The 22,556-nt window shown below is 41.7% G+C and overlaps 1 protein-coding gene across 1 annotated transcript in view; it reads left to right on the top strand.

Annotated features, from left to right (window-relative positions):
* LOC126469793 (zinc finger protein 257-like) overlaps positions 1 to 22,343 on the top strand; it is an 89,465-nt gene extending 67,122 nt beyond the window's left edge. Inside the window, exon 5 of the mRNA XM_050097045.1 lies at positions 19,887 to 22,343. Coding sequence (XP_049953002.1) covers positions 19,887 to 20,844 — 958 coding nt within the window. The 3' untranslated portion in view covers positions 20,845 to 22,343. The remainder of the gene's footprint in view (positions 1 to 19,886) is intronic.
* The last annotated feature ends 213 nt before the right edge of the window (positions 22,344 to 22,556 follow it).

Genomic DNA, 22,556 nt, shown 5'->3' with positions numbered 1-22,556 from the left:
GTCATGGATTTGTTTGCATACCTTCCCTTCAAAGAAAATGTAGTTGTGGGTGAGGATATAGTTTGTAAGGTTATGAGGAACGGGGTGATGGGTTTGGTGTCTGATGGAAATTGGGAGAGGTAGTGTTCAATATTGGCAAAGCGATGGGCATGAAGGATGTTGGTGTATGAAGAAGTGACATGAGCAGCAACGAGTAGGAGTCGGAGGATGAGTAGGTCTGGATCTGTTTTCAGGCTGTGTATGCTGTCGCTTTCTTCTGCTGAAAGGATAGTGTTCTTAGGAAGGGACCTGGGCAACGATGGTGAGACCAAGTTGGAGGTAATGAATCCCTGGAAACTGACTAGTTGGTTGGAGGGGGGGGGAGGGTCACAGTTGGATGGTGGTATGAACTGGACAAGGTTCAATGATGGGATTAGGTTGGCTGTGGTTGGAGGGATTGGTGGCAAAGAAATGTTTCCACTGTAGGGATCAGGAGGAGAGTAGGTCCTTGACAAGTCCAACATGACTGGGCAGAAAGTTAGGCCTTTTGATAGGACTGAAAAATTTCTGTGTGCCATGAGGAGTTGGCGTGGGGGTTCATTGTGAGGAGACTAGATGTTGACGGGTAATGGTACCCAAAGGTGGAAGTAGGATGTCAACAGGTTGGACAGTTAGTGGCAGTGGTGTCTGGAGTGCACATGCAGGTTTTGGAGTGCAAAGGTTTCTATTTCATAATGTTGTGTATGTAATGAAGATTGCACAGTAACAGTATCTTATGTAGAGAGTAGAGGTGGGTCAGGGATGTCTGTGCCATGGAGAGGTGTTTTTGCAGTACCAGGTTCATGAGGGATAAGGACTGCTGGAATCTAGAAAGGTGTAGCCTGTTGTGAAAGGAGGGGTGGAATCCAGGGAAGGGGATTTTTGTGGTCAGGTCAAACAGAGTGGGGATTACATGGTTTAGACAACATTTAAAGACCAGCACATGGGACTGTTTTTTTGCCAGGGAAAGGGATAATTTTCTGTTCTGGTGCAGAAAGGTGGAGCCAGGGCCCCTTAGGGTAGGGATGATGATAAGAAACAGGGAATGGGCGAGTGAAAGTGTTAGGTGGTTATAAGGAGAACAGGAAATTAAGCCCCATTCAGTTCGTTTAGTGGAAAGCGTGGAATAAATTATGCTGGGAACAATAGGATGGTTTTGTGGCATGATGATATTTAGATCGCGCATAACTTATCGTTACATGTGGGGGAAAAAAGAAGGAAAGACGAAAGTAATGACTAGAACCATGTGTGAGGAGGGATGGGTGGATTCGGATGTTAAATGTTGTGGTTGATAGCTGGAAGGTGTTATAACTGAGATCCAGTGGATGAGTGTTACATAGAAAAGTCTGCAGTGCGGTTGTAATGGGTGCGTCCGGTACTGCTGGACGTCACGAAAGTTGTGCACGACCATGTGATGTTATCCGGCACAGGCGAAATGTGTGTATTACAGAAGCAGGCAGGAAAATGCAGGAAAAGATGCAGATGGTCAATACAGGAAGACAAGGGATGGAGATCACATATTGTAACAGTGTGTATATGCACTGGGACAAACGTGAAATCTGGGAAAAACACGGGAATTTTTCCATCCAGGAGAAAACAGGGAAAAACTTTTTGGAATTTTTGATTGTGTTAGTTTTCAGTTAAATTTTTGTAATTTTAACTGGTAAGAACTGATACTCTAACAAAGAATTTTGCTTTAGCTAGGTACTGCAACAATAAAACATAAACGAGGGAAAGAAAACCAAAGCACACACAAGCGTCTGCCAACACCAAAATGTGTGAAAGCGCTTAGGACGAAGACTATTCAATACTTTATAACAACAAAGTGATTCCATTGACTGTTACGTCACAACGGTTTACATTAGGTTCGTTTGAGCAGTTGAGTCGCGTATGTACCTGCTTCCGCTTATGGCTACATGGGCGTACGGCTGTTATTGTAGCTGTTATCAGCAGTAGCAACAAGCAGCCAAGCTTGGTAGCGCATGCGCAGAGCAGTCGAAGTTGCAGTTGTGAGGGCGGTAGTCTCTACGTGACCCATGTTTAGGTTTAGTGATTTTGCTGTTTCTTCTTCGTTTACAACTCTCACGCCAAATGAAAACGGATTTCTGTGGCAGTGAGATGGCAAGTGAATCAAAATACATTTACATACTTATGGAAGGCTGTTGTTGTTGTGGTCTTCAGTCCTGAGACTGGTTTGATGCAGCTCTCCATGCCACTCTATCCTGTGCAAGGTTCTTCATCTCCCAGTACCTACTGCAACCTAAATCCTTCTGAATCTGCTTAGTGTAGTCATCTCTTGGCCTCCCTCTACGATTTTTACCCTCCACGCTGCCCTCCAATACTAAATTGGTGATCCCTTGATGCCTCAGAACATGTCCTACCAACCGATCCCTTCTTCTGGTCAAGTTGTGCCACAAACTTCTCTTCTCCCCAATCCTATTCAATACTTCCTCATTAGTTATGTGATCTACCCATCTAATCTTCAGCATTCTTCTGTAGCACCACATTTCGAAAGCTTCTATTCTCTTTTTGTCCAAACTATTTATTGTCCATGTTTCACTTCCATACATGGCTACACTCCATACAAAGACTTTCAGAAAAGACTTCCTGACACTTAAATCTATACTCGATGTTAACAAATTTCTCTTCTTCAGAAACACTTTCCTTGCCATTGCCAGTCTACATTTTATATCCTCTCTACTTCGATCATCATCAGTTATTTTGCTTCCCAAATAGCAAAACTCCTTTACTACTTTAAATGTCTCATTTCCTAATCTAATTCTCTCAGCATCACCCGACTTAATTCTACTACATTCCATTACCCTCGTTTTGCTTTTGTTGATGTTCATCTTATAGACACTGTCCATTCCATTCAACTGCTCTTCCAAGTCCTTTGCTGTCTCTGACAGAATTACAATGTCATCGGCGAACCTCAAAGTTTTTATTTCTTCTTCATGGATTTTAATACCTACTCTGAATTTTTCTTTTGTTTCCGGCTAAAATATGGTATTAGTTTTAGTTTCCTGATTTGATTTTATTTCCAAGTTTTTGGAAGTCAAGCATTAATTGCCTTGCAGAACACTGAAGTTGTTTTTGTCGATTTGCTAAAGAAACTTGGCTTTTATCAATCGTTTCCGCAGAGGCAGTCAGTTTATTTGTAACGAAGTGTTTCATTCCGCAGTACTGGCTAGTGTCAACTGTTTGCTGAATTACAAGTACCCGTTTTTATCTCCTGGCACGTATGGCGTTATGCCATAAAGAACCAAACATACTCCAGTACTGGTACTCGAAGAAAATTTGCAGCCCGAAAACCACAATGAAAAGTTAAATGTCCGGATTGGGGCTCACTTCTTCGTGAATCTGGACATACGAATGTGCACTTTCAGCTGAATTATGTATTTTAGTCTGGTTTACGAAATTCCGATGCTGTTTGAGTACCCTCTGATGTTATGTTTCGTTTACGACGTGCGTAAGATCTGTTAATGCTATGTAGATACCACAGTCTAACGTAACAGTCGTGACACTTCGCCTCGATTTTGTTGCCTACTGCGCGAGCTGCGCCCCAAGCGGCCAGTTCTCTGTTAAGTTCGAAGTGATCGTGAAATCGAAAGCGAATAGTAGTTGTTTATTTTGGTTTGTACAATGGCTTTTACAAATCGGAGCGCAGCGTAGCCCAATAAATTGCAGTAAAAACAAGAAAAAGACATCACATCTTTTTTTATGTTTCCTAAGGACCCTGAGTGGTATATACCATCATGTTACTAAACTGTATCGTCAGGATTCACTTGCAAACTACATCTATATTGATGATTAATGTTTCGTTTTAGGGGCATAACATGGCCAATGAATAGCAGATGAGAAGATCTTATGAAAAAATACCCTGTTTACTTTTATAATAAAATTAAGTTTTGTTCGCTACACGTCGAACGAAACCAGTTCACGAATGCAGACAATAATAAACTCGTGTGGAATGCGGATAACCACATTGTTTGACATTTCAAATAAGCCACCGCAACTGACAATGTAGAGGAAATTGCCACAAAGGTTCGACAATCCGTCTAAATTTGTAAAACACTCCTATGGCTCAGAAGCAGCCAGTTCAACTCTCCATATATCAGTGCCAGATTCGTCTGAATCTTCAACACAGACCTCCTTCGACGAAGTGGTAAAATTAAGTGCAGTTACTCGTATCTAGAAAAAGCGTGCGGAGTATCAGAATATGCAAGTCGCTAGACTTCATGCAAAATTGTTATGAGACAAGGTCAAGTACAGACAGCAACAGAAACTGCATCAGAAGGATTAAAGTGGAGAAGGACAAACAAATTTTGAAGACTATAGGATCCTGCTATTTCAAAAAAAAAGATGCCCTTGACTTGTTGTTAAGCCAGATTAGCATGCCGTCTACAAGATGGAAAGACAAAAATAACCCGTTTGCTCTACATTTATTATATTATAGCAATAAGGCAAACAAGTTTTTCCAGAATGTTTTATGTTTCCATCAGTGTGTATTCAACTCCCTGTTATCTGAAGATAGGTGGGAAGAATTTTTGCAAATAGATGACACCAACAAAAAATTTGAGAAATTTTCTAGCATCTTCATTGATTACTTTGAAATTGCATTCCCTCTCAAAACACAAGACATACGAGACACAGCTAAAAAAAAAACAAAGCTATGGGTAACAACACAGATCAAAATATCAAGTGCGAGGAAAAGAGAATTACTCATATACAGGAAAAACAATAACATATCCCCTCTTCTAAACAGTTACATACAGGAATACATTCTAATCTACAGAAGAGTGATACGACAGGCAAAAAAATGGCCAATGATAAGTTCATAACAGAACCAGCAAATAAAAGCCAAGCAGTATGGAAAGTCATAAAGAAGGAAGCAAATAAAGTGTCCCATAAAATGGAAAATATCACTCGTAACCATGAGAACAAGAGTATAACTAACTCCCAACACATCGCAGATCTTTTTAAATGTGACTTTGCAGAGATCACAAATAATTTAATAGTCAGTGACAAAACAGATACTAGAAAGAAACAGAAAAACAAAGTGCACCCTAGTTCCTCTTCAATCTACATTGATGGAACAACCCCAGATGAAGTCATCAGTGCTGCATCAGCTCATAGGAAAATGTCATCAGGGATTGATGATATTCCTGATTACATCATAAAGCAATGTACTAAAAACATTTCACTTCCTCTTGCAGATATAGTAAATTCATCTTTTCTGACAGGCACATTTCCAGACAGTTTAAAAATTGCTAAAGTAGTCCCTATCCATAAGAAAGGAGACCAAACAAATATAGAAAACTATAGACCAGTTTCATTATTATCAGGCTTTAGTAAAATCATAGAAAAAGTAATATATAATACAAAATTCTCACTGATTCTCATCATGGATTCAGGAAAAATAAATCAACAACCAATGCAATCTATGATTTGATAGAAAATGCTCTGTAAGCAATAGACAAAAAACAAAGAGCCACTGGCATATTTTTAGACTTAAGTAAAGCCTTTGACATTCTGGACCACAGCAAACTATTGGGAAAGCTCCAAGTATATGACATTAGAGGCACTGCAATAAAATGGTTCACTTCGCACTTGACAAACTGGATACAAAAACTACAAATAAAACATGAACTAAAGGAAAACACCAGGACATGCTTCTCAGATGCAGAAGTTCTAAATAAAGGAGTCCCTCAGGGATCCATTTTTGGACCGATCCTCTTTCTCATATATATATATATATATATATATATATATATATATATATATATATATATACACACACACACACACACACACACACACACACACACACTCTCCTGGAAATTGAAATAAGAACACCGTGAATTCATTGTCCCAGGAAGGGGAAACTTTATTGACACATTCCTGGGGTCAGATACATCACATGATCACACTGACAGAACCACAGGCACATAGACACAGGCAACAGAGCATGCACAATGTCGGCACTAGTACAGTGTATATCCACCTTTCGCAGCAATGCAGGCTGCTATTCTCCCATGGAGACGATCGTAGAGATGCTGGATGTAGTCCTGTGGAACGGCTTGTCATGCCATTTCCACCTGGCGCCTCAGTTGGACCAGCGTTCGTGAACTTGCCGGTCTAGGAATGGTAGAACGATAGGTTCGATGGCGGTTTGGATGTACCGTGCACTATTCAGTGTCCCCTCGACGATCACCAGTGGTGTATGGCCAGTGTAGGAGATCACTCCCCACACCATGATGCCGGGTGTTGGCCCTGTGTGCCTCGGTCGTATGCAGTCCTGATTGTGGCGCTCACCTGCACGGCGCCAAACACGCATACGACCATCATTGGCACCAAGGCAGAAGCGACTCTCATCGCTGAAGACGACACGTCTCCATTCGTCCCTCCATTCACGCCTGTCGCGACACCACTGGAGGCGGGCTGCACGATGTTGGGGCGTGAGCGGAAGATGGCCTAACGGTGTGCGGGACCGTAGCCCAGCTTCATGGAGACGGTTGCGAATGGTCCTCGCCGATACCCCAGGAGCAACAGCGTCCCTAATTTGCTGGGAAGTGGCGGTGCGGTCCCCTACGGCACTGCGTAGGATCCTACGGTCTTGGCGTGCATCCGTGCGTCGCTGCGGTCCGGTCCCAGGTCGACGGGCACGTGCACCTTCCGCCGACCACTGGCGACAACATCGATGTACTGTGGAGACCTCACGCCCCACGTGTTGAGCAATTCGGCGGTACGTCCACCCGGCCTCCCGCATGCCCACTATACGCCCTCGCTCAAAGTCCGTCAACTGCACATACGGTTCACGTGCACGCTGTTGCGGCATGCTACCAGTGTTAAAGACTGCGATGGAGCTCCGTATGCCACGGCAAACTGGCTGACACTGACGGCGGCGGTGCACAAATGCTGCGCAGCTAGCGCCATTCGACGGCCAACACCGCGGTTCCTGGTGTGTCTGCCGTGCCGTGTGTGTGATCATTGCTTGTACAGCCCTCTCGCAGTGTCCGGAGCAAGTATGGTGGGTCTGACACACCGGTGTCAATGTGTTCTTTTTTCCATTTCCAGGAGTGTATATTGATGACATTCCTGACCATTGAGTCACAAACAAACACTTTTTTTAGCAGATGACGCAATCATCCTAATTACAGGAAATACCCCAAATCAGCTTCAAACAGCTGTTAATAATACTACAGAACAGCTAAATAGATGGTTTGAGCTGAATAAATTTAGGATAAATACCAAAAAGCAACATTCCTAAATTTCTGTTTAAAAGGTGATTCATGCTGCACCAGTGTGACAGTAAACTCCAACAAAGTTTCATCTTCTCCAGAAACAAAGTTTTTAGTCTTATGGCTTCAAAATAGCTTCAAATGGCACACACATATAAACAAAATTAATGGAACACTAAATAAAATATGTTAAAGTCTGCGTTTACTCTCTGTCAAAGCAAGTTATAGCACTGTCCAAACTGTCTACTTTGCACAATTCCACAGCATCCTCCAGTACGGAATTATATTCTGGGGAAATACGCCATCTAGTTCAGTCATCTTCTTAACTCAAAAAAGAACTGTAAGAGCAACCCAACCTGCTCGACAAACAAATTCTTGCTAACCCCTCTTCCAAAAGTCATCAATTCTCCCTCTTCCCTGTATGTGTATACTAGAAATCTGCAAATATATTAGAAACAATTTAAAAGATGTAAATGAAAATTTTAGTATCCATGAACATGATACAAGACAAACGGTAAAGTTTCATGTCAAGTCAATAAGGACATCAGCTTATAAAACCCCCACAGTAAACAGCACTACACAAATTTACAATAGTCTTCCAAATAAAGTAAAAGACATATCATCATTCTTACTCTTTTGTAAAACCCTAAGGGAATTCTTATTGGATCATTGCCTCTATTCAGTAGCAGAATTTCTAGATTATTTAAGATGCAAAAGACTTGAAACAAGACAGTGCAGCTACTGCAAGAACCTTTGTGGATAAAGCTAAAATTAATGTATCTGCTGAAATAATTACTGTATTGTATATAATCTCCCACAATCTGGAAAGATTGATAGGATGAATCAATAAATCATTACATAGGTATGTGGAAGGCATACAAATAAAATGTGGGTTAAGTGACAATATGTTCCACCTTTTAATGCGGAAGGTACAGCAGTTCTCCAATAATGATAAACTAGTGCATATCTCATTGGATGAAACATCTCTAATGGCAAATTTAACATATGACAGCACTTTTAACAGTTTTATTGGCTTTGAGGACTTAGCTGCTTGTCCCACTTCGAATAATATAACGGATGGAGGTCGTGCTTGTGGCAACAGGTGACAATGATTAAAACACAGTAGGCCTACAGAAAGACAAGTGGGTTGTCAATCCCTTGTGCATGTAGAGATGTCTGTGCTTCTTATGTGTGAGTCTATGTGTTTATATTCCGTTGATATCAATGCGGTAAGCTACAGTTCTATCCAACGTAACAAGTGTTTCTTCACGAATGTGTTGTAACTTGCCACTGGATTCATGATTTTTATCCCTACTTCAGCTTACTTTATAATCATTTTTAGGAACATCTGTGTCTTCTCGTGGATAGCAAAAAATAATTCAAATATTTTGTAAATCACATAGGAAAGGGATGCAAAACAAATATTATGTTTATGATTCATCTGAAGTTCTCCTTTCTCACCCCTTGGAGTGCTAGTGTCGCTCTAGCTGTCAAACACTAACAACTTTTTCAATAGTGAGTGTCGCGTCTGTTATGTTAGACTGTGGTAGATGCGAATATGTGGGCTTCCTACGTCATCGTAGCTGCGCATGCATAGTAACACAGTTTCCTGGCGCTCTGACAACTGCTGCAATTAATTCTAACAGGTCGCAGGAAAATATTGTGAATGGTGGTTGAAAAGTGTTATTTTCAAAGTAAATTTCATTTTACGCAGGATGAATTACATTATGTGTGCGAAATCACAGAGCATTTTATTCTCATTGAAAGCCTAACAATCTGAAAGGGCAACAATTTCGAGCCCAGAAGTTTGTGTATTATTTAAAATTTTACTGGCACATTTGTGTGATGTATATTAAAGTCTAACACTTGCAAAAAAGACCAATATTATATGTGAAAGCGTAGCTTATCTTGTAGCTACACCATGTATATTAATTTAAACCATTAACTTTTCCTATTTATGTGTTCGCGCTACTGAGCAGTGATGTTGGTTGCTATTGGCTGACTATGTCACGTGTCCTATGCCTTGAATATCTGTTTTCATCAGTTGGCGAGATCACACGACATCAACTATGATTGGCTTACTAAAGTGCATCACAATCTCGATTTCAATGCTTCGGAAACCAAGGTGCTATGTTTGGTGGAATTAAAATATATACTTTCATAATACAAAAATATGCAGCGTATGTGCTGCTGCACGTCAAAGATCTTTCTAAAACGCGCTTCTTTCTTTTTGTGTGTGTGTGTGGGGGCGGGGGGGGGGGGGGGGGAGAGAATGGTTTGTTTTCTAAAGTGCCTGGAAGTTCCACGCCAGTGTATAAAACCTTAACCATTCAAAAGGTTGATAAGTTTTATGGTTCCGAGTGAAAATATTCTGTCACTTAACAAGGAAAAAGTGTATTTTTAACCGGGAAAAATCCGGGAATTTTTTTTCCTTGTCCGCATATACACCCTGTGTAACAAAGGAGGGACAGCACGAGGTGTGGAAGGAAGCGAGCCACAAGGCATATAAATCTTGTAGGAAAGTTCTTGTCAATTGTAAATACTTCAAAATTAAAGGAGACCACTTACCAAAAAACAGAAGCATTGAGTCATCAATAGGCACACATAAGAGAAGAAACACCTGCTTGCACACACATGCTGACACACATTCATACTCCTACATGGTGTTGGCTAGATTGACAATGCCAATGCTATTTGTGGCAGTGGGCTGGTTGTGGTGGTGGTAGAGTCAGGCCCTTGGGAAGTGGCACACACTCAAGACTATGTAGAGACATGAATTGGGAGGGGGTGACCGGATGAAGGAAGGGGCAGCTGTTGGGGGAAGGTTGTGGGGACAGTGAAGTGAATTACCTGAGATTGAGGCCAGGATGATCACTACACCTTTATCTCCCAGAACCCTACTCATCTGTTGATGCTACCTGCCCATACACAAACATCCCTCATTAACATGACGTTTCTGCTATCAAATATTACCTATCCAAACATCCATCAGACTTCAATCCAACCACATCAATTCATAAACATCTTTCCTACTATATCCTGACCCAGTACTACTTTTTCTGTGAAGGGAATGTTTACAAACTAGTCTGCGATACAGCCATGGGGACCCGCATATCACCCTCCTATGCCAGCTCATTTGTGGGCCATCTAGAGGAAACCTTCCTAGCCTCCCAAAGCTCCCAATCCATAGGCCAGCTCAGTATCATTGATGATATCTTCATGATCTGGACTTGGGGCGAAGACACCCTATCCACATTCCTTCACATCCACTTCACCTGGTCCTCCTCTACCCATCATGCCACCTTCTTGGACATTGACATCCATCTCACCGATGTCCACACTTTTGTCCACATTAAACCCACCAACCACTAACAGTACCTGCATTTCAACAGCTGCCATCCCTTCCACACGAAAAAAATATAATAAAATTTAAAAAAAATAAGGCTCCTATTCAGCCTAACCACCTGTAGTGACCAGAACTCTCTCGCCCAGATGCTGAAAGCCTCACAAAAGCCTTTACAGGCAGGCAATTACCCCCCCTCCCCCAAACCTAGTCCACAAATAGCTTTCCTATGCCATATTCCCTCACACACACCCAATTCTCCCACCACTCCTGAGAATCAGGTACAAAGGACAGCCCCCTCATCACCCACTATCACCCTGGACTGGAACAAGTGAACCATATCCTTCGCCAGGACTTTGATTATCTCTCATCCTGCCCTGAAATGAGGGACATTGTACCCAAATTCCTTCCCACCCCTCCTAAAACACTGTTCTGTCTCACACCCAACCTACACAACATCCCAGTCCATCCCTATGCCACTCCCCCTCCCAATCCCTAGCCACAGGAATCATATCCTGGTGGCTTACCAAGGTGCAAGATCTGTTCAATCCATCAACTCAGCACCTCCTACTCCAATCCCGTCACAGGCTTATGCTACCCTATCAGAGGCTGGACTACGTGCTTTCACAAACAGCCATGTCATATACCAACTCTGCTGGAAACACTGCACAGCCTTTTATGTTGGTGTGACTACCAACCAGTTGTCCACCAGGATGAATGGACATTGCCAAACTATTGTCATGAACAAAGTTGATTACCTGGTGGCACAATATGCAGCTGAAAATAACATACTCAAATTCAATGGCTGCTTCACAACCCAAGCCATCTGGATCCATCCTTGCACCACCAGCTTCTCTGAACTACACAGATGGGAGTTAGCCATACAATACGTCCCCTACTTGTGTAATAACCCTGGCCTCAATCTCAGGTAACACACTGTTTCTGCATCCTCCGCCCAACAATTTCCTCATCCTCCATCCTGTCAACCCCTCCCAATTCATGTCCCCACATAGCCTTCAGTGTGTGCTGCTTCCCACTGGCTGCTACAACTGTGCCTGCTAACCCCACCCTCAGTCCCTCCTGCTACCACTCACGCCCCTCTCCCTGTACCCACCCCACCCGACATTACCCCCACAACAACCAGCCCACATGCTGCAAGTAGCATTGGCACTGTCAGTCTAGATGGCACCGTGTGTGTGTGTGTGTGTGTGTGTGTGTGAGAGAGAGAGAGAGAGAGAGAGAGAGAGAGAGAGAGAGAGTGTGTTTGAAGGATAACTATAATAGGTAGCAAGTTTTCGTACTTTTGTGTGTACCTATCGATGGCTCATTGCTTCTGCTTTTCAGTGAGTGGTCTGTCTTAATACTAAAGTATTTACATTCTACAAGAACTTCCCTAAAACAAGTAAAATAAATAAATATCCCATCTGCCATCTACACCCATGTTAACAGGCGCATCATTTTGAGTTGGTTAGACTCGCAGTGCTAGATGGAGTTATTCCATATCTAATGAGGCTGGATTGTAAATTTAATTGCTGCCACTGGAATGACCTTTTAAACTATCTATTCTCAATTCTGTGATACCAAAATGTACACATAATATTAATATTCTTGAGTACAACATGATTTTACAGACTTATAGTACTTGGTCCAGTCACATTCATACGATCACTGCCTATGTTCAACATCAACGTTCAGTAACTACTCACAGGTGGCAGCACTAGCAGTGGAAGGTATATGAAGTATGTCAGGGGAACATGGAAAACAGTGCAGTTGTTGTTGTAATGTGAAAATGGAGTGATTTATCTGACATCCAAAAGGACATGATCATTGGCTTTTGGGCCAAGGGGGGCAAACATTTCTGAAATGACTAAGTTTGTAAACTGTTTGTGTGCCACCATGGTGAAAATATACCATGCATGACAAAATGGCACTATACAAAACTGGCCTTGAGGCAACTGTGGTGCACCACAGGAGATGGGTGAGCAACAGCTGCGGAGATATCTATGTGTTAATGGACATGCGACCGTTAAGCAACTGATCACCCAGATTAACCAAGGGGCTACCAACATTGTCTCCGCAACAACTGTTCAGTGAACGTTGCTGTGTCTGGGTCTCCACAGCAGGCATGTGTTTCATGCACCCATGCTGACTGCTGTTGATCGGTGATGAAGATTGGAATTTGCACACCAGTACAACAACTGTACATCCACTGAGTGGCGACCGGTGGCCTTTACAGATGAATCACATTTTATTCTCCATTACACAGTTGGCCTTTGGTGTGAGCGGCATGAAAGGTCTGAAAGCAAACATCCTGGAACAATGTTCGGAAGGTTCCAGGCCTGAGGAGGGAGTGTTATGGTCTGGGGAATATTTTTGTGGCATGCCCTGGGTGACCTCATCATTATGAAAGGTACAGTGAAGCTACACAACTATGCGTCTATCCGTTGGGACCGTATTCAGGCTGTTGACAGGTGGTCACATTAAAGTGATGGTGAATAAAACTAATGTAATCCTGTTATTAATAGTATTAATGAAATTTTGATTGTTTAAACATTGGAAGGTGTGAGGATGTGCTGAAAAGTAATGCCTCCAGATTTTTTAAGTGAGAACTCTTAAAGCCTTTTAAATAATACAAATGGTATTAACATTGTATAATGGATGTTCCACAATTAATGCAACACATTTTTCTCTCAGTCAGTTTCATTTGAAAAAAATGTGGAATTTGTTGTAGGACATTGTGGAATATTCCCAGTTCAGCCCCTATAGTTTCATGAAGTTCAGATAGGTGGAAGTGCTATACATAGTTTCAAAATGGTGTCTTTAATGAAGGTGTGTTCCAAGCAGAGAGCTGTCATTGAGTTTCTTTTGGCAGGAAACCAGAGCATCACATATGTTCGTAGGCACTTCCAGAATGTCTGCAGAGACGTGGCAGTGGTGGCATGGTGAGTTGTTGAGTGAGGCATCTGTCGTCATCACAACAAGGTCATACAAACCTGTCCAATCTCCCGTCTGCCGGCCTGTCGCACACAGCTGCGAGTACTACATTGTTGGAACATGTGGACACACTCATTCGAAGTGACTGATTGTGGATCACAAACAAACTCCTTGCTGCTCAACTGGATGTTTCTGTAGGTAGTGCTGACACACTCATCCACCAGTTGGGGTACTCAAAGGTGTGTGCCTACAGCCCAGATCTCACACCCTCCGACTTTCTTCTGTTTGGCCCAATGAAGGGTACACTCTGTGGGAAGCAGCACATAGATGATGGGGAGGTTATGGATGCAGGAAGATGTTAGCTCCGACATCAACCATTAGAGTGTTACCATGCGGAGGCATACAGCCCTTCCAGTAAGTTGGCATAAGGCCATCACATTAAACAGAGGTTATATCAAAAAATAGGGTTTTGTAGTGAAAAGAGTGGGAAATAATATAGGTATAAGAATCCTGAGTGGAAACAACCTACTTTCAGAAAAAATATGTTGCATTACTTATTGAACACCCCTCATACACCTTTATTCTTCATGTCTACATCTTTGCAGCACTCTGCCACTAGAGGGCTCTGAACAGTAACGTGTAACATGATGGTGTGCAATGTAACTATGTCAGCACATGAGGAACAGTGTGCTGTAATGAAGTTTCAAATTTGAAGAGTTTGTATATGCATGGAGCATCTTCTCCTTCATCATGACTATGCCAGACCACACATGAGTACTGCAACATGTACAACATTGTCATCGATCATCCTCCACACAGTCCTGGCTTGGACAGACCCAATTTTCATCAGTTTCCAGAACTTATAGAACTTCTTGGAGAATTTCACTTTGATAGTGATGAAGCAGTGCAAGAATAGGTAAGGGTATGGCCCATCAACAAAGTCAAACTTGTCTCTTGTGGTGAGAAATATGTTCATCACCAGAGTAACTATGTTGAGAAATAATATGTAGACATGAAGAATGAAGATGTAGAATGTTAATAACATTTGTTTTATTTAAAAAGCTATTAAGAGCTTTCTATAAAAATTCAGAGGCATTACTTTCTAACATGCCTTTGTATGTGAATAGAGACTGGGGGCTGAATGAAATAACTAGTGTTGAGAATAAATGAAAATGCAATAAAAATCTCAAAAAACACATGACCACAGGAAACAGAAATACTGATCAAGACTGTAAGATTTTTAATGTAACAGCATAATATTTGGTCATTTCTATACATCATTCAGAATTCATTTTTATTTTGATTAATTTGATAGAAAGAATGCACTCATTACTATAATTACGACAAAAGTTGTTCTTCAGCAAGCAGACAGATGTACTGTTTTGAGCATGAAATGAAATTACAAGATAGTAAATGCAAGAGAGGGTACAATGTTCTGTGAAAATGAGGAAGACAATAATGATTGTGACAGCGAAGAACGGAGAAGCTTCTTATCGTCACACTTTTATTGGAAACATAAGCATGCAAACACTCATAACAGAATTGTTGTTAGTGTGTTACTCATTTTGCAAGAGGTATGTGCTAGAAAGTAAACTGTAGCTCAGCTGTTCTTGGAATGTACAGGGGCTGGACAAAAATTGGAAACACCATGAGAAATGCATTTTTTTAACATAAATACAGATGCTAGCCAAGCCTCCAGATTGTACTGTTGTATTTGACCACTAAAGGCACCTATGCAATGTCCTCAATACATTGCAAGTGTCATGGAGTATCGGAACTGTGTTCTCCGTAGTTGTGAGTGAGTGCATTATATTTGCGCTGAGTGAATTCTTATGTGGGTAAATTTTTGGTGTTGGTATGGTGGGGTTTTTGTAACCAAGGTAGCCAAAGTGTTTGGTGTTTCTTGAGGCATCATATAGAAGATTTATACTGCGCGCAAGGAAAGAAGAAAAATGTTGTGCACTAATTCACAATGCGGATAAAAGTGTGTCAAGTGATCATGACAGATGGTAATTGAAGAGGACTGTGACAAAAAGCTGTAAAAGTCACTGCAGAACTAATATCACACTTGTGAACCCTATCACCACCAAAACAACACAAAGGAAGCTCCGTAAAAAGGGAAATGCAGGATGAGCTGTAATTCCAAAACCACTTATCAGTGATGCAAATGTCCGTAAGAGGAAAACGTGGTGCCGAAGCCATAAAACCCGAACAGTGGAGCAATGGATGGATGTCATTTGGTCGGATGAGTCTTGTTTCACGCTATTTCCAACTTCTGGCCAAGTTTGTCTGAAGAGTGAAACGTGACAGGGGTTCAGTGATGATTTGGACAGCCATATCATGGCACCCATGGTTACTCTCAAAGTTTGCATTAATGCCAAGGATTTTATGCCCATTTTATCTGATGAGGATGATCCCATGGTACAGTGTTTGTTCCCAGTGATGATGCTGTGTTCCAAGATGACAGGGCCCTGCTTACACAGCCTGCATAGTCCAGGACTGGCCTTATTAGCATGAGAATGAATTGTATCTCTCCTGGCCACCACAGCCACTAGATCTTGATAATATTGAGTCTTTGTGGTCTGCTTTGGAGAGAAGGGTGTGCGATTTATATCTACCTCCATCATCATTGCCTGAACTTGGCAATATTTTGCAGGAAATGTGATATAAGATTCCATTGAAAACTATAGAGGACCTTTGTTTACCCACTCCGAAGCGACTGGAATGCCAAAAGGTTTCCTACTCCATATTGGGCATGGTGATGTGTTTTTGGTTTTTCCATATTTGTCTGCCTCCTATGAATCACAACAATAAACCTCTTCAGAATATGCTATTCCTCTTCTGTAGTGTCTTCTGCTGAAGTTTTTTTGACCATCTCCGTAACATTCTTGCACTTATCAAATGATCCTGTGATGTAACATGTTGCTCTTTGTTGAATTTTTTTTCTCTCTCTCTTCTATTAATCCACCTGGCAAGGGTCCCAGACTGATGAACAGTACTCAAAACCTATGTTTTATGGCTGGTACCATTTCCAGTGGTGTGTCACCAATAGTGTAATTGAGAAGTATTGTATTTCTTCACCTACTACTATGTATGCATGATATGTTGCATTTATCTACCTTAAGGATCAACTGCCAGTACTTGGAGTGACAGTCTTCAGGTCTTCCTGTGTTTCGCTACAGGCTTTTGGCATAATAGTCTGACTGTAGACAACAGCATAATTTGTGAACAGCCTCACTGATCTTCTGACATTATCCACTTGATTGTTCACATATATTATAAATGTTACCGACCTTGTAACACTTGCTTGGGGTACTCGCAAAATTAACTGTGCATCATTTAATCCCAGTGAGAACACTATGTTGCTTTGCCTTTTCTAAGTCTTCTGATCCAGTTACAAATCTGATCCGTTACTTGGTAAGCTCATAATTCATTCACTAAGTGGCAGTATGGTGTTGTACAGAATACTGTCTGGGAATTGAGGGCCATCTCCAGACGTGTCTTCACTGGTCATCCGGACTCAGTTTGAAGAGGGGCTCACAACTGAAGACAGTTCTACTCCAGTTAATGAGATTCCAAGTCGAAAATGTCCCTGGACAGCGGTGGAATGCCCACCTGACTGGCGCCCATCATGCCGCCTGACAACCATGGGTGATGATCTGGGGTGCCATTTCTTTTCATAGCAGAACCTCTTTGGTTGTCTTCTGCTACATCCTTACAACACAGTTGTACATCAACAATATTCTACATCCCGTTTTGTTGCATTTCATGGCAAGCCATCCTGGGCTTGCAATTCAGCAAGATAATTCCTGCCTGCACACAGTGAGAGTTTCTACTGCTTGTCTCCATGCTTGGCCGGAAAGGTCACCAGATTTCTCCCCATTTGAGAACATTTGGAGCATTATGGACAGGGCCCTCTAATCATCTCAGGATTTTGAAGATCTGATGTGCCAGTTCGATAGAATTTGGCATGATATCCCTCAGGAGGACATCCAACAACTCTATCAATGATTACCAAGATAAATAACTGCTTGCATAAGGGTTAGAGGTGGACCAACATATTAGTGAATTGGTCAGTTTGAAAAGCTCATTCTCTTAAATAAATTGTCCAATTTTTCTGAAATTTTGAACATTTTTTTGTCTGTACATGTATATCACATGTACTGATTTCCATCCCACTGGGGTTATTCCTTTGTATATTTGGGGGTGTAAGACATTATCCACACGAATTGGTTCTGTTACTAACTTCTCAAAGCATTTTTCACAAAGAAGTTGTAATTAAATCCCTCTCAAATTCCTGTACCTGGCACTAGATTTAATCACATGACTCTCCTATTCTATAGCTGGTAAGTTGAAACCTCCCCTCTAATGCTATAATCTGATGAGTGAAATTACAATATTTATTAATTTTTTTGTCTTAAATGCTCTGCCCCACTGTGCCTTGTATGCTTAACTCCTCCCACATTATTTTACAACCAAAATTTGTAATATCCTCAGTAGATATTATTGAACTCCTTGTGTCAATAAATATGCCACCATCGTAGTTATCTAGCCTTCCCCTGTGATACATATGCAGTCTGAATTTAATATTTCACTGCTGTGCGATTCTGGTTTCAGCCCGCTTTCTGTTTGTAATACTGTGTGGGCATTATTAACTCATAAGCAAGACAAATTCTGGGACCTTTCTATGGATGATCCTGCAGGTTACTAATACCATATTATCATATTCTCTTTCTGATAAGCAAGGACAAAAGTATTCATCCAAGTGTAACGTGAGTGATCCTTCTCTGATTATGGCAGGTAACTCATCATTGACCCTGTGGAGGAATCAGCCTAAAAATACCCAGTTGGCAAGTCACATTCGAGTAGCTGCTTCCTTTGTGTAAAGCACACCTAACCTATTTGAGGGCTACAGTTCTCCGCCTGATAGTGGAAAATGAGAAACTTGCATCCAAGATAGTCATACAGTTGCTTGAGCCTCTAGTTTAGGCCATTCTCTCAGCTCGAAACCAGAGGATTGCAATCAGTACTGGATGTGATGCTGCAAACAGTATTTCCATGTGTGTGGCTAAATTGTGTTTACCAATTCAACCAGCCATCCAATAGAAAGGACAGACAGACTCAGAACCCAGGTTGCAAGTGTCATTCATGCTGACAGGAGGTACAGTTTGCAGCTGGTTGCACCCAGTAGGTTCAGGCGACCAGAGCCACCTCCACATATTGGACAAGACTTCCAGGCAGACTGAGTGCACCCTGTTCTTCTTTCCCAATGTAGCTGCTGTTCCCCAGAGGCATTCTATTACCCACCTAATATTGGAATACCCAACGACCAATGTACGTGTGCTCTGTGCTTGTGTAATCTTGGCTGGAAAATTGGCTACTGGCCCAACAAACGAGGTGTCCTGTACTGGTTCAGATGTGTTATCAGCACTGGGCAGCACCTCATAACTGTTGCTATGGCACAAGGTCATAGCTTGTGCACCCAGTTCCCACATTCACTTTCTGCCCAGAGATACGCAATCCCACCTGTCCACGACTCACTCTCAAGTGAGGACAAACTGGTCAGATATTACACACTGGAAAATGGTGACATGGGGATTACAGGGGCACCAGAGTCATCACAGCATTCTCTACAGGTGCTCCAGCATCGCTGCACCTTAGGGTAGTAGCCTGAAGCCTATCAGCGAGTGCAAATGCAGCTTCTCAATGTTTATGGGTAGTGGTCAATTCACCCTGTGCCTGTACAACACAAGCATAGTCTCGAAAGCCACATAAAAGTGTGGAGAGGACAATATAATAACCAAGGCAGTCAGAAGTTGAGAAACTACGAGCAGACTGCAACAAGAGGTCAAGCTACCCTACTTTGGTGCTGATGAAAGTGGCTGTAGAACTTCATAGCTGTAGCTGATGCAGCTCATGCTTTACTGAAAAGATTCTGCTTTGACAATATCCATCTACCGGGGAAAACTTGGAGATGCTATCAGTCAAGCACATAATTTAAGTGTTATCCACTTTGTTATTGGTTTGGATCTCGAGTCAGGTTTTCTTCACAGTTGAATTTACACTTACATTGTGACTGATTTGGTGCCATAATAACACACTACACATTTGGGAGTAGTTAATGTACTTTGGTTTGGTCAGTCTGATTGGAATTCTCAAATGCTTGATAATGCATGTTTGTTACATATTACATAAGTGTGTAATTTAAAGATTAATGTCTGTTATTAGTTGCTAATGCTTTTGTCAATTGAGTGAGAGATATCAACCATATTTTTAGATTTATGAATCTTATCAAAAGTTCTTTATTTATTTATTTATTGTTATCAATATGTGCATTATTGTTGTTTCAGGGGTTCAAACAGTAATGAGGAAAAGATAAACCTGGAATTCTCAGAGCATGAGGCTGAAACTGATAAGGATATTTTTGAAGTTCAGCAGAAAAGGAAAGAGAAACTGCCACAGATGTGGGATGTTTTTGAAAAGCATGGTTCAAATTCTATGGTAACACATCGGCGATACATAATAAGCAAGGCAGCATTTTCTTGTTCATTGTGTGGCCAGTGTTACAAACTCGCAGAAGCATTATCTGGAGACACTACTGACAATAATGGAGCTGGTGTTGAGTTCCGAACATTTGCTTGTAGTATATGTGGCAAAGTTTTTCCTCGCCGAAGTTCTCTAAAACGACATCTGTCATTGCATGGAGATGTAAAACCATTTCCTTGCCATTTATGTGGCCGAGCCTTTAACAGAAAGGAACATTTGTCGAGACACACTCTTTCTCACACAGGTGGGAGGCCTTATAATTGTGACATCTGTTCGAAACCATTTACAAGAAAAGAACATTTGGCAAGGCATCGAAACATTACTCATTTTTCAGAACTGCATCCTAATAAAATTTTTGTGACTGCAGGGTCTTCAACTGAAAATATTAAGAAGGAATCAGAAGACAGTAGGACAGACCAGCCTTACAAGTGCAATTTCTGTGGACAGTGTTTTTCTGAAGAAGAGCACCTTATCAAACATCAGGAAAATGAACACTGGCAAGTGACAGCTAGTAGTATGAAGGAGACCATCTTGCGACCTTACATTTGTACTGTGTGTCATAAGAGATTTACTCGCAAAGAACATTTAGTCAGACATCATAAGATCCATGAGAAGCATTATACTAGTGTTCAAAGAACAGATTTGTCTGTATCCCTAATGAAAAACCGTACATTTTGCATTGATATGCAGGGAATGGAAATCAGAGGCTCAAGCAGCTGTCCTCTGCCGAAAGTTGCAAGTATTGACACAGAAGACCTTTAGGCTAGTTTTCCCTGTTCTTCTCAACTATCATGAAGTATGGACTGTTGCAGGGAGAGCACATTCACTAATTTTCTTTTAGAATGAATTAAAAATTGCTGTTCATTATAAATTTCATCTTTTTAGTAACATTTAAATTAGAGCAAAGGTTCTGGTTGATTGGAGGTTTTAGGTAGACAGATTGATTTGTGTGTTTGGATAATTGTCACAATGCTTGTAGCCTAGCTTCAAGTACTGGTCTGGCATACAGTTTTAATTTGTCATGAAATTTTTTTATTTTAAAACAGTTACCAGGTTAGAGAAGCATGCATCAGTTTAAGATTATTATAACATTTTCCCACTGTCCTCTATCATGTCATAAGCAGTTGACCTTGTATCCCGGACACTTTCCTTTCTCACATATACCTCATACTTCTCATCTTAATTACACTTTTCTCCCCCTCTCCATCACACATTGCTTACTCAATCCCTACCTCCCCCTCCTCCCTTCTTCCATTCCCTTCCTTCCTCCTTCCCTCCCCTTCCTCCCTCCTTCTTTCCTCTTTCCCCCTCCTTCTCCTCCCTCTTCCATCTCTTTACATTTCCTTCCCGCCTCCCTCTCTCCCCATAGTCCATCCCTCATTCCTTCCCTTCCTACCAAGGAAGGTGGGGCATGGACTCTCATTGGGAAGGACAATGGCTCAATATGCATCCGGCCATCCAAATTTAGGTTTTCTGTATTCCCTAAATCGCTCCAGGCAAATGCTAAGATGGCTCCTTTGAAAGGATGCAGCCAATTTCCATCCCCATCTTCAAAACATTCAGAGTTTGTGCTCCATCTTTAATTACCTCTATGTTGACTGCACAATAACCACTAATCTTCCTTCCTGTGTCCCGTACTGACTCCCCTACTCCACTCCCTCCATTTCTCTCTCTCCTCTCTCTCTCTCTCTCTCTCTCTCTCTCTCTCTCTCTCTCTCTCTCTCTCTCTCTCTCTGACATACTCAACTCCCACTATCCTACACATACCCTCTCTCTTCGAACACCTCTCTCACCTCCCTGTAATCATACCTTCCTCGCTCCAGCTTTCTTCCCCATTTCCTTTCTTCCATTTTCCCTCTCTCCATTACAGCCCCCCTCTTTCTCTCAGTTAAATTTCCCATCATCCTTTACACTTTTTTCCTTCAGTTACACATCTCAAATTACGATTTCATTAAAGCACATTGTGTGAACGATTGATTTATTTCACTCATGTGGCTCAGGCCCTTATAGTGGACACCACTGTGAGTGTGAGGCGTGTAACTGTCTTGTATCGGCAACTGTAATGATAAGTGTGTAGTGTATTGTAGTGCTCACCCCTTATACCCTCCTGTTTCCACCACAGGGCCTATACCCATCCCAAGTACTCCAACCATTTCCACTCTTCCCTCCTCTTATTCTCCCACCTTCCTGTTGTTTCTTTCCCCTCCATACTCCATCTCTCAACCCCCTCCCTCCCTTTTCCTCTCCTCCTCCCCTCCTCCCCCCCCCCCTCTCTCTCTCTCTCTCTCTCTCTCTCTCTCTCTCTCTCTCTGTGTGTGTGTATTACTCCCAATACCCCAGTTTGTATTTGCAGTGATATGGCATGCACAATGTTGTTATACATTTGTTATACTTCTTATTCTTTAAACTGACAAAATGTAGCATATATAAAACTTAATTTTCTTTTACCTGGAAGGTTTGTTCTCTTAGTTCTT

Source organism: Schistocerca serialis, chromosome 3 (assembly GCF_023864345.2).
Source record: "Schistocerca serialis cubense isolate TAMUIC-IGC-003099 chromosome 3, iqSchSeri2.2, whole genome shotgun sequence".
Taxonomy (NCBI): domain Eukaryota; kingdom Metazoa; phylum Arthropoda; class Insecta; order Orthoptera; family Acrididae; genus Schistocerca; species Schistocerca serialis.
The sequence above is the reverse complement of the archived record's forward strand: the minus strand, read 5'-3'. Positions and strand labels throughout refer to the sequence as shown.